Below are 14,439 nucleotides of genomic sequence, written 5' to 3' on the forward strand. Positions count from 1 at the left end.
AAATACTAACATAGCTGCATCCTAAAAGCATCTTATGGAGTCACATATTCAAAAAGAAGAAGAGACACTACATTCAGTACCTTCACACATAGACTTGCAAAACAAATCCGGCTGGAATGAGAGGATGGATGACAGAAAGTCTGTGACACTGGCCATTACGGTGCATTGATATAGTCCTTCCAGAAAACAGTGCTGTGATCATTTTGAATAGTTATTTAGAGAAAATGACGCCTAGCTCCTGTGGAGAAAATGGATCACAATCTGTCAGGGGCTGATTGTGCACAATAGTCGTGCATCTGGCTTCAGTGTCTCACTTTGCACCAGTGATGTGCTGTTTGCTGCTACCGGCCAGTAGACTGCAACATATCTTATATTCAAAGTCAAGGTTACAGCAGAAATAAACTGTTGTTTTAATTCATTTACTTACTAATGTTCATTTCTCAGATGAATGTAAAAACATATAATTTTTTCATATGTACTAACACAGGGGAGTTTTATTGACAGCAACAGCATAAAGGCTCCTCTGATTAGTAAACTGTCTAATCAGATTGGATATTCAAATGACTCAACGTCAAATTAAATTCAATAATTGGTTTTCCGGAAAAAGGCTACAAGGAAGAAGAAATTTTATTTGCCTCCACACATATAAATAACCAGCTATTATTAAATGTTACATTTGCAAAAAAAATATCTTTCAGTATCAGGTAAAGAGAGAATAAATAGATAAATATTTATTGAAATATATATAGGAGACAGTTTAAAAGGATGGATATTATTTAAATCATCAATTTTAGTTAATGAGTTGGTGCTTTTCATTATGTGCAAATGGTTACAATTATGTTCCAGAAGGAGCTTTTGTTCTGATTTCCAGTGGAGGAGCCACAAAACTAATATGGATGGAAATGGATTGTGATAGTATTGTGGCTCAGGCACTTAGCTCTCTGTTTTGGATGAGATAAGCAAAACTTCACAAGTGTGCTTTTATGATTGCAGTTAACACACTATGGTCAATTTGTAAGCTAGAAGGTGATATATAAAAACGGTGATATAAAAAAAATGCAGTTCTCATGGTAGAAGATCAACAGCTGAATGTTTCATTCTATCATTTTTATTGTGACAGGGATTTTTGACCCACCCCTGAAACACAAACAAACACCTACCAAAGAATCAGAGAAAAACGTGTCTTGAGAACTAAGTGAGGGCAGGCATTGTGACATGATCAGAGTCTGGCTCATCAACAGAGCCTCCTAATCCATAATCATCAGAGCAAAACTCGCAGGATCACTTTCCTCAGGCTTAGATTAGAGTTAATAACTGATTCTTGCAATCCAAAGTATGCACTGCCTTGGTAATCCTGACGGCAGATGAACCGTGAGGCTTTCGACCCATGATGCCTAAATCCTACAAGCGAAGTCAAGTGCAGCTGCCTAAAGCTTTCAGTTTATATGATAACATGTGAAGTTTTAATGACAAAGTTTATGTTTAATAACAATGCATCCCACTCCGGATTAAGACAGATGATGTTAAGGTTAAAGGGATAGTTCACCAATAAATTTAAATTCTGTCATTAATTGCTCAGCCTTATGTTGTTCCAAACCCATAAAACCTTCATTTATCTTCGGAACACAAATTAAGATATTTTTGATGAAATCCGAGTACGTTCTAACCCTGCATTGACAACAATAGCCAGGTTCCCATCCAAAGTTGCGAATTTAACTTATGTGCAAAATTGCAATATCGCATAAAACATTTGCAAACAAGCACTGTTTCCATCCAACGAGTCAAAGAGGACAAAATTGTCACTTCCTGGTAAACTGGCACTAAATAGCCTATAGAAAACTAGGATAAGCTACTGAATATTATAATTTTCACATATGAAAAATGACTTGCGCCTCAGAGCAAGCAGACGAAACACAATAAAAGCTGTCATTGCTTTCGTGAATGCTGCTGTTTGTGAATGCAGTCGTGTAACGTTAAGACAATTATACAGAAATACTTGGATGACAGACTTTGCTCAGGCATTTCAGAACGACCAAAACAACATTTCAGATGCTGTGAACGAGATCAGTCCGCTGCTAGTCAAGTTATCCCGTCTCATAGCGCAGAGTCACATGACTTTTTTGATGCGCTTGGATGAATTTATTCTCAAAATGCGTTTCCATCTCCCATTATTCGCATTAATCCTTTTTCGCACAAGTCAAAAACCACCTCAAGCGAGCGTAAAAACATTTTTGCGAATTAAGGGATTTTTATTCTAAATTTGGCGTTTCCATCACTCGTTTCTCATGCGATACTTCAAAATGTGCATTAAAACAGGGTGATGGAAACCCAGCTAATGCAACTGACACATTCAAGTCCCAGAAAGGTAGTAAGGACATTGTTAAAATAGTCCATGTGACATCAGTGGTTCAACCATAATGTTATAAAGCTATGAGAACCCTTTTTGTGCACAAAGAATAAAGAATAAAATAACGACTTTATTCAATAATTTATTGTGCATTCTTGAGAGTTCCATGACGTAGCTTCATAAAATTACGGTTGAACCACTGATGTCACATGGACTATTTTAACAATGTCCTTACTACCTTTCTGGGACTTGACTGTGGTAGTTGCATTGCTGTCTATGCAGGGTCAGAAATATCTCAGATTTCATCAATGGATTTTCATCTTAATTGTGTTCTGAAGATGAATGAAGGTCTCACGACTTTGGACCAACATGAGGGTAAGTAATGACATAATTTTCATTTTTGGGCAAACTATCCCTTTAAGAATCTTAGAATTAATTTTACAAGACAAAACAAATGAAAATAAAATAGAAAATAAACTAAATAGAAACTAGTAAAATAAATAAAATAAAATCTCTGCGGTTGGCATATGAACTAAATATGCATGACAGAAAATAAATATACTATATTACTGTTTAGGCCAATGTTGACAACATTTGCAAAGTATCATATATTCCTAATAAATCAAATCATTTTGCAGTCACTGTAGTACTTGTAATCATTCTGCAATTTTGTTAAATTCTCAACCAAAAAAGCACTATTGCAGCACTTTCTTTAATCTCTGAAGTTATTTCTGAAACCCATGTCTTGAGAAAGTCTTAATCTCCTTTACAATATGAAATAATGCTGATTACCTTTCAGAAAACCTTCAATTTCCATGTTTGGCAGTATTTCTGCAAACATTTCATAATGGAGACAAGAAACAGGTGTTGTTTCATCATATAGAACATTAGTAAGATTATCTGAAGTGCATGATTGGAAATATTACCAGGAAGGTTTTCCACAATTAGATTACAAAGAACGGCGCAGGCTACTTTAATCTGAAAGTACATTACATAAAGCTGATGTTCTTTTAACATCTCCATGCCATTTTGTGCTCCATTCATTCATGTTAAAAAAAAAAATTGATTGCTTTTTCTGGTTTGTCAATGGCTACACAAAGCCATCGAATAGATAAGTATTGGTCAGCCACCAGCTTCTCCAATCTTACATTTGAACTGACAAGGAAAATGAAAATGTCCCCAGGCTTAATTGAGAGTCTTCTAAAAGCTGAAATAGATGTTCATGCTTCTGAGTTCCATAATCACCGTTACACGTCACATAGAGTGGGGTCATGTGGAACGTGCAAGAGCTAACCGGCTCCAAACACACATATTCGGCATGCCAGCTACTAATGGAAGGAAGATACATGATGAGGGACAGCCGTAGGGAGCAAGCAAGATGTAGCGCTGATCGAAATAGAAAGCCAGCACAATCGCAGCAGCCGTTAATGAAACGTATAACTGGCAGACTGAGCTCTGAATGCTATTGATTGGAATATAGAATATAGAAAATGCCTATTGAACCAGTGAACGGCTGTATTCCAGGACTGAGAGAGTCTCGTCAAAGCTTGGCTTGCAAGACCAGATTCACCCCGCATGTATGCAGAGCCAATCCTCCATATATAGCAAAATATACAAGCTGAAACATGGACAAATGCATTTCATCCATTCTTTCACAGTATGTCACATCATTTCCACTTAATGGACCATCTGGCTCTAATTAACTGATTTCTCCACTGGCTACACTTAAAGGTGCCTGCAGGTGCATTCTCATCCATGATACACAGAAGACTACATCGGGCACTAATGTATTTATAGAAGAATCACAACCTCAAGACAGAAGGAATCACACGCTCCAAATCTGATTCTGGTGCAAATCGGAGAGAAAACAAATAAAGCTATGCTCGCTAAAACAACAGCAAATTTACAAAACCAAAATCGCTCAGAGCCGCTTTCCACATCAGTCTACATTCATTTGTCACTAGTCTACTAGAAAAGAAACCACAAAGCAATCTATTTGTTTTTCACTGACTTCAGTACATACTATGAAAGAACAGGAATTGGAAGCAGACCTAAGCTTTTGTGTTTTTTCCCCCCTGATTGGGAGTTTTTGATTACTTTTTCTTGATTGGTTTAACATTAGCTAAGTCAGAGAGTGCTATAAATCAACCATACTAATTTGTTAAGTGCTTTTTTGTGCAAATGCCCCAAGCTGACCACTACCGTGTCAAGGTTATCAAGAATCTATTGCATTCAGTGCTAAGAACATGTCAATAAATGCCTCATCCCCCTATGAAAAGGAATTTCATATAATTCCCTCAAGCGCAAGATTTTCCAATTTAAATGACTAATTATGAGATCTAAACATTTAAGTTGAAATCTAAAATTTTTACATTAAAAATTAAAAATAACATTTAGCATAAATGGACAAAGTCAAAAGTAAAATATACTTCTTTTCCCTTAATTCAATTATTTCCTTTGGCAGAAGTTTGCCTTTACAGGTCCTGAATGTTATCACTTTCATTAACAAGCACAACAGACAAATAAGATGCACAATTAACACTTTAAGTTTAAAAGCATATACTGTATGTGACCCTGGACCACAAAACCAGTCTTGAGTATAAATTTTTCGAAATTGAGATTTATACATCATCTGAAAGCTGAGTAAATAAGATTTGTTAGGATAGGACAATATGCCGAGATACAACTATTTGAAAATCTGGAATCTGAGGGTGCAAAAAAATCTAAATATTGAGAAAATCGCCTTTAAAGTTATCCAAATTAAGTTCTTAGCAATGCATAATACTAATCAAAAATGAAGTTTTGATATATTTGCAATTTACAAAATATCTTCATGGAACATGATCTTTACTTAATATCCTAATGATTTTTGGCATAAAGGAAAAATTTATAATTTTGACCCATACAATGTATTTTTGGCTATTGCTACAAATATACCCCAGCCACTTAAGACTTAAGTTTTGTGGTCCAGGGTCACATATATCTGTCCATTCTTCTTTGAAGGTTCTTTTTATACATTTTTTAATGTCACCATATCAATTGTAACATGTGACAGTGATACTGCCATATGTTATCTATAAGAAGATATAAGATGAGTATTCATAAGATGAATATAATAACATGAAAAAATTAAAATCCTATAGTAAAAGTTCTAGATTTTCATGTTAATATCTATATGATGGTTTGGTATTACAGTATGTGTAGCAACCGTATGCATTTTTATATGCATCTTTATTAAAACAATAGAAAAATTTGGACATTTACATGTCTATTTTTTATATTTACTTATATCAACTTGATGGGTTTTAGGATGGATATATATGTACATGACAAATATGTCCAAAACTGTTTTACATGTACATACACAGAACATACCATTCAACACAGAATGGGCTAGATATACATGCCAATTTCTAATAGGTTTCATATTTATACTTCATACGGCAATATATTTCATGTATGGAAAATTTCATATATATTACATTTGTGTATGGGATCACTGACATGGGCTGACGTGCAGCTGAATCAGCTGCTGTGACTCATCTCTTGTAAGGCTGAAGATTTATATAATCATGCTAGAGCTGTCAGTTTTTTAATTTACTTCATTTGGTGTAATAATCATAAATCATTAAACACATTTAATTAGGACCCCTGACCAGTACTACATGTGACACATAACTAAAGCAGGTGGCACAGATTGAGCAGAGCTGTTCTTGCATTTAAAAACATATTGTAAATAATGTGATCATTTTTTTCAGTATATCACGTAATTACTGTAATTAGATTACTTTTTTAATTAATTGAAAGCCCTAATAAAAAAAATAACTGATTGAAATAAACTTGATCAAATAAGTGCAATTAAACTCATGTTGACCAAGTTCATATTCAGTAAAGTAGAATACGTGGTTTATGGACAAAAAAAAGATTAAACATTTAAAAATGAAGCACTCCAGTTTGGATATGGGTTGAAGCCTGCTAACAGGACAACCGATAAATGTTGAACTCACTGAGTTTTGTGATTTCATCAAAATCAGTGGGAGTTCTTCATAAAAATGACTGACAGGCCAGATTCAGCTCACTGGCTGCCAGTTGCTGCTATAATCTCCATAGCAGGAGCAAATATTAACATTTAATTAGTTTGACAAATATCTAGCCCATTTTTCCTTCACCATGGCTAGCAGTATTTGTGTACAAAAAAAATCAAAACCAACTAAAAGACAGCTCTACCTGGGTTTATCACTGTCTGCATCTCTTTATCTATCTTTCTCTTTCATTGACTTCCTCCAATACGTGATCTAAATGACCTGTCGGCCTATCCAGCCCTTTCCATTTTCTTTAGAGAACTTCCTTCTCTAATATCTTATTGATCCCACATGTAATGACCCATTAAATGTGAGTGTGCGGTGTGTTTGCTCTGATGTTTCTGTGTGTTCCAGTCATTCCATCAGTTGAACACAAGATCACTACACATCTGAGCTCTACATCCAGGAACCTAATGACCACTTAAATTTCACTGCTCAAATCTTGAACCACCTGGTCTTACAGATTTGTATTATAACATCTCTCCATTCTCTTTTAATTTTCTGCATTTGTACTTCTGTTCCAGCTCAAAGGCTCTGATGAGACGATGTGTTATAAGAGTCAATCTAAGAGCCCCTCAAGAACGTGAACTGCTTACCTTCCTTTTGGCTCGCAGTTGGCCCTGATAGTTGTCTGATGAGACTCCAGGAATCTCTCCTCCCCAAAGCGTCAACCCCACAATAGTGTAGGTAATTCCCATGACCACCAGCGGCAGAACGTACACCAGCAATGCCACTATGATATGATACCTGTTACCAGAGAGAGAGAGTAATAGTGCCTATATAATTCTAACACAAACAATTCTAAGACAAATTCTAATACAATTCAAAGACAAACCTTACATTTTCAGTCTTGCATCAAACCTCACAGTTCTGCTAAAGTAACTAGATAATGCATTCTCATACATAGTCTGGACTGCAATCAAAACACTTGTGAATGCTGAAACTCTGTTGACACTGACATTATTTCCATATACTAGCTATGCTAAATATATATATATTAATGTTGTTGTTAAAAATAACATTACTAAAAAAAATGGTAACACTTTAGAATAGGGAACATTTATTCAATATTAACTATGACTTTTCCCTCAATAAATTCCTAATTTGCTGCTTATTAATAGTTAGTGTAGTTGTTAAGTTTAGGTATTGGGTAGGGTTAGGGATGTAGAATAAGGTCATGTAGAATAAGGCATTAATATGTGCTTAATTACTACTAATAACTGTCTAATGTTCTATTAATATGCATGCTAATAAGCATCTAGTTAAGAGACCCTAAAATATAGTGTTACCAACACTTCTTGTTGTTGATGTAATAATTATCGTAAATATTATTATAATTAGTAGTAGTAATAGTAGTGATAATCTATTTTTGTAATTATTAGTGTTAGGATTATTGTTGTTGTTGTTAATAAAACAATTATTATTGTAGTAGTTGTAGCTGCTGTTGTTGTTGTTGATATTATTATTATTATTATTTAATAAAACACATTTCATACAAGATTGTACCTCAAAGTGCTTTACAAATAAACTGTGAGGAAAGGAAGAAAATTGTGCATGCATATTTAAAGAGCTCTCACATGAAAGGGTCCTCCGAAGGTCTCGGCCAGGCAACGTAGCAGAGGGTCCGCTTGGGTAATTTTTTGATGGTTGAAAAGAAACACAGAGGAAAGGCCAAAACCACAGCCAGCACCCAAATACACACAATAATCACCTTAGTGGCTGTGGCTGAGAGTCGTGGTTTCAGGGGATGGATGATGGCCATGTACCTGTACAACACAAACAGATGACTGTTCAATCTCACGCCTAAGATACACGGCTTCAAATACCATCAATATGATAAAACATCAAAGACGCACCACAGTTGGCCAATTTTCAATTTGCAGGTTGTGTAATGATCTAATAGCTGATTGATAATGGGTAACATCAAAGAAACCATTCATATCTGTAGGTGTGAGCTAAATATTTCTCTCGAATGCTATGGAACAATTCAACCTGCCAGACGAATACAACATAAGAGAACAGTAATAAGAAGAACTGAACTTTCACTCCAATTCTTCATTTTGACTATATGGAAACGCTGACCAATCATATGCCATTGATTACTTGTGAACTCTTGACCATAATGTGAGGCTTAGCCTCTGTGGTTAACATATTCAAAATCATTCAAAGGTGATAATAGGCCATTTGCTTTGTTAACGACTCACTCTTGCAAGCAATGAATGGCTTATTAGACAGCCAATTATACTCTTGGGCAGAGAAGGTTATTTCGGGATATGGATGTCAAAGCACTTATGTAGGCATTTTGAACAAACAACAGGAAAGACGACAGAAGGGAACACTGTGTATTAGTTATAATAGTCATGAATATAAATCTCATCATGTATCTAGTACACATTCACAAATGTAGATTAATTAATATACTGCAATTAAAAACAGCTCATTATGTCATGCTGTGACGTGTTAAGTTGCCACATTCATACAAGCCATATGATGGATACAGTACAATATGGCATCCCTTTAATTTATTTATCAAATACTATTTAGCATAAACAGACAAATAAATAACATAGCATGAAAAGCTAGTTTTAAACATCATGTTTTGGCTATATTTGATGTTTAAAACTAGCTTTTCAGGTTAGATTATTTATTTACGCATGCATGCATGTATGCGGTTGCCAAAATGCAACCATTTAGCCATCACAAATAAAAAAAATAACAAAACTGAATTAAATGAAATCTAAAATAAAACCAAATTTCTTCTTTAATTTACAGAAAATCAAAGTTAGCGATAAATACAAAACATTTCGCAAGCCTCAGCTGAGAAACATCTTAGACTATACATAAATACAGCAGATTTTAGAGTTGCGTGATATTCTATTCGTGTAAAATCAGTCAGCTAAATAACATGGCATTGAAGTGTAATGCCACTGATGATAAAATGTTTGAACTGACATTGAACCTAATGGCCTCCAGTATGCTTTAAAAATGTTGCACATAACAGTTTCATTAAAGTTTCATAAACCAACAGAATGAGGTTTTGTTAGCAATGCCATCTCTCTGACAGTACAATTAAACATTAATCATCCTGAAAATATTTTCTGGGCAAGTGGTGTCAGCACAAATCTCACACTTTCCTCCAAACGCAGCAGTGCAAGCACACTGACCCACTGCAAATACTGCCGACGTCACAATTGCTCTGTATATAAGAGTAGTGACTGCCTACCAGCAAAAAACAGCAATTGTGGGTTGTGAAATATGTAGCCTGGAGCCACGAGCACTATGTGACATTCTGAGCACAGGAAATAACTGTGAAGAACACTCAGACTGGATCTGGCTTCTCTTATCTGTTATAATTTCCCTACTGCGGTAACTATGTCCTGGTTGCTAATGTATACTGGGTGCAAATAAAAACAACATTCCATACAGTATATTAAAGAGGTTATTTCATGCATTTTTTTCATATTCCAAGGTCCACTTTAAATTATTAGTAAAGGTTTTTGAACCAAAATCAGTCATAATATAGCTTTTTATGTCCATTTACCTATTCCATTTTTCAACCTTCAATATCAATATCAAATTTTCAATATCTTTGAAAAGCCTGCATTACACTGTGACAGGATCAGAAAATAACCCATGCTGAAAAGTGCAACACGGACTGCTCATATCAGGCTGAAATTATTAGGCACATTGAAAAAGGATATTCAAAAAAATAATAATAATAAGTTCATGTCATGAAGTCAAGTCAATTTTGCAGCTGAGTTTCAATAAATTGTCTAATGTTTTCATAGCAGTTTGGATTTGGAGTTAATTAGTAAAAAATCAATGAAAGTTTGTTTTGCAAATGATAGGATCATTTTAATAGAATTTACTGTACTTCTGCTTTTAAAGTAACAAAACAATGTTGATAAAAGCCTTGTAAATTACTACTGCTGCATCCTCAATACAAGTCCACTTTTCCGAATAAATCAGGACTGTATCAGGATTGTAATGCAATGTAATTCAGCTCATCAATTGCCAATTCAACTTTTAAGCATATTTCATCTCATACATGTGGAAAACAAGAGATAAAAACATTCTGTTATGCTGGCTGAATAATAGCTTATGTTGACTTCCGAGGGATCTCCATTCATATTAATGAGCATTATAGATGATTAACCTGACATTTTACTAGAAGTCATAGTTGAGGTCAACCAATGACAGAAACCCAAGCTTCAGAGTTCAGACCATGAGCTTTGGGGCCTAAATGTAATTAAAAGTTACACCTGCTTCCATCATTTTTGCAAGTGCAAAGTGACAACTTCCTTTCTGACATGAGTTCCACTGACAGGACACAGAAAAAGTCATGTATAGATTTTGAGATTAGACTGATGTCTGTCAGACACAGCTACAGAATCTAGCTCTTGCACTCATTGTACAGCATTGCATAACTCTGAAAACTCATATTTCACTAACTGCAGAACGCATACCGCTCATGATACAAGGGCCATAGATAGCATCAAAAAACTATTTACCTAAGCAAGCACCCAGATATACTGACATTTGGACACTGTGCCGAACTAATCGTCCATATCTGGGAAGGTTACTGATGAAGTTCAAAAGTCCCATTTAATACACATTATTTTCACATTTAGTTTGTGAGATTGAAGTCTGAGTTGTCTAATCAGAGGAAAAATAAGGAAATATCAGCAGGGTGCTGAGAGGAAAAGGATGATTAAAATGGCACAGCATGACATCTGAAAGGGGTTAGAGGGTGGCAATCTTCAAAAAAAAAAGAAGGTAAAAAAAAAAAAAAAATGTATAGATTTGTTCAGCAAGGATGCATTAAATTGATCAAAAGTAACGGTACTAAAGATATTTATAATCTTACAAAAACAATAAATTCTGTTAAATAAACGTTAAAATAAGATTCCGGAAAAATCCGGAAAAAGTCCGAAAAAAATAAATAAATTAAGCAGCAAAAACTGTTTTGAACTTTCATAATAATAATAATAATAACAACCATTATTAATAATTTAGCACCAAATCGGCATTAGATATTTTCTGAAGGATCGTGTGACACTGAAGACTGCAGCAATTGCTGCTGAAAATTCAGCTTTGCCATTAAAAAAAATAGTAATTACATTTTTAAAATACATTCAAATAGAAAACTGTAGTTTTAAATTATAATAATATTTCACAATATTACTGTTTTTACTGTATTTAAACAATGCAGGCTTGTTGAGCATAAGAGACTTTCAAAATCATTTTAAAATCCTTTTTAATCATCCATTTCCAAATCTATCACTGTACTCTAAGGCACAAAAGCTAAAAGGTACATCTTTGTACCTTATGGACCCCTAAACGGTACAATTAGTACTATTAGAACCTAGAATGTACATATTAGTACCTTTTGAAAGGGTGCCACCCCAGTGACAGTATTTTACCTTTTTTCTAGCTACAAGCATATTATGCATCTTAAAGACCTGGGCAGAAAAAAAAACAAAAAAACTTTACTGTATAAAGGACTTATAAAGTCAAAGTTACTTAAACGTTCCAAAGCAGTGCTTGTGGCAAAATAACTTGACTCAGACAGCACTGAAAGTGTCTGAAATATGCAGCATTCAGTACCTTGCGGATTCAATCCGACAGATCTCCCATCATTTGCACTCATTCACATTAGTTTAGATTGTTCTTTTAAATCATTCGATTCAAAATAACTGCATCTGATTAGAGGTAAAAAATAAATAAATTAAAGTCTCAAGATCAAAGAGCGCTAGCCATAGAAGCATTAGCTCTCTGTTAGCTTTGTCCACTGTTCAGTAAGAGACAATTAATTTACTGTTCAGTTGGTGCGGATTCATTTCACTACTCAATATGTTCAGGATAAATTAATTTTATGGTGCACAGTAAAAAAGCTTCAAACGTTGAAGAATGATCAATGTACGAAGAGAAGCATGGCAGTGTAATGTGAAAGTGGAGGCTAATTGCTTTGAATCTACTTGATAAGCACAATTTTATGGCTCTTGCAAGCACTTACTACACGACGTCATGTGATCTCAACATGGCAGCCTCCAGGAGATACCCACTTACTGGACATGATTTTTAACATTTTCAAAAGTAATAATCATTAATAATCTGAGTGCATCTTCATTGCTTGCCAACCTTACAATTTAAAGAATATCACTGATTCATCTTCAAAACCGATTCAATTCAATTTTGAGTTTTTCAATTCAGGCTAAGAATTAAACAATAAATTATACTTATTATACTTAATGGTTTCAGCTGCACTGTGTGATTTTCATGAATGAATGTGCACCTGCACCCCCAAAGATGCCCCCTGAAGGTGCTGTAAATAGGTTGGCAGAGCTCACCGATCCACAATCATTGCGCAGCCATTCACTTCAAGTCAAGCATCCTGCTATGAGTAGGAAAGACTGCCTAAGGCTCTTTTCCCAGTTAAGAAAAATGACAGGCACACGGAGCACAACAAACAAACTAATATCAGCATACAAATAGCATATAAATAACAGTTTAAATCAGCCTTAACTAAATCTGTAAAATATATAAAAATCCATATCAAAACTGATTTAAAATACACAGAACTCTTTAGAACAAAGAAAAGAGAGAAAGAGGGGAAAGCATAACATATGGCTTTGTAAGAGAATCATTTAATTTGGCAATGGTGTCAAAACTAACCAATCATTGCATCCCTACATGTGACATAAACCAACAATTGTGGAAAATATGTATAAATTATTATGCCATTAAATTAACTTTGCAATAAATATTTAAAAAAACACTAAATATCTCTTCTATGAAAGAGATAAGAGTTTTCAATTTCTGAATGAAAAATGTAAGTATTTATTATTTAATGTATTTATTATACATTACTATTATTATTATTATGAGCATTATTTCTATAAGCTATTTGAGGGGGGGGGGGGGGTAATTAATTTATTTATTCATTTATTCATTAGTTTTACATCTTTTTAATATCTAAAGCTGCCAAATCAAATTTAGTGTGAATTAATCAACATGGAAGCCATTTTGTCGTCCTGTGACAAAAAGAAAAACAACTTGAATTTGATTATTCAAATAAATAAATAAATAAATAAATAAATAAAGTACATAAAACATATTTATATTTGTTTTTAATCGATGGTTACACTAGATTTTGTGCTTTTTTAAAAACTATTTCGTTCATTCAGTCATTCATTCATTCATTCATTCACCAATATTTAAAAAAAAAAAAATGCATTTTTAAAAACAACAACAAAAAACTTTAGGCCCATTGCTATTGTGTTGCAGTGTTTAGTGTATCTGATCCTGCACTTTCAACACCGAATGAATAAAAGCATGCATTAAACATCGAGTTCTCACAGTGATTTGGCGTTATCTTCACGTACTCTACCTGTCGACTGCTATTGCACTCATGGAGTAAATGCTGGCAAACACAGAGGTGACGGGGAAAAAGTTGTGAAATTTACAGTAGGCTTCTCCAAAATACCAGTCACCGTGCGTGGCATAAACAAAATTAATCAAAGTGTTGAAGGCGGCCATCGATGCGTCTGAAAACGCCAGGTTGAGCAAAAAATAATTGGTGACGGTTCGCATCCGCTTGTGAGCCAGAATGATCCACATGACGATCAGATTCCCGAACACCGCGATCGCCAGGATGGAGCTGTACGCCACAGACCAGAGCGCGACGCGCCACGGCGGCTGCACGAACTGGTTTGTAAAGTTCCCAGTTAGGTTAGATCCGTTCTGTGGCGGTGCCATGGCGAAAATGTCCAGAAATCGTCTGATGTAAAATATCTCAAGTGGACTGGAGACCGCGCACGATGCACACTCCTCCAAACGCGCGCAAGAGAGTCTTGTGCTCAAGCGGAAAACGGAAACATGTCACTTATACTTTACGATCTGGTAAAAAATCGATGCAAAATGAACTGACTGAAGAATTGTGTAGTCTTCTCTATCGATAAGTAAATCGCTTCTAAGTTCTTAAATGCGCGTGATTGTCTCTTGACTCCT

At 34.8% G+C, this 14,439-nt stretch overlaps 1 protein-coding gene across 1 annotated transcript in view; it reads right to left on the reverse strand.

Annotated features, from left to right (window-relative positions):
* LOC306872043 (neuromedin-K receptor-like) overlaps positions 1–14,187 on the reverse strand; it is a gene marked incomplete at both ends in the record, with an annotated part of 38,516 nt that extends 24,329 nt beyond the window's left edge. Inside the window, 3 exons of the mRNA XM_079420382.1 lie at positions 7,026–7,176; positions 8,007–8,195; positions 13,820–14,187. Of these exons, the coding sequence (XP_079276508.1) occupies positions 7,026–7,176; positions 8,007–8,195; positions 13,820–14,187 (708 nt within the window). The remainder of the gene's footprint in view (positions 1–7,025; positions 7,177–8,006; positions 8,196–13,819) is intronic.
* Positions 14,188–14,439: the final 252 nt, after the last annotated feature.

The sequence above is a fragment of the Barbus barbus genome, assembly GCF_936440315.1.
Source record: "Barbus barbus genome assembly, chromosome: 7".
Taxonomy (NCBI): Eukaryota; Metazoa; Chordata; class Actinopteri; order Cypriniformes; family Cyprinidae; genus Barbus; species Barbus barbus.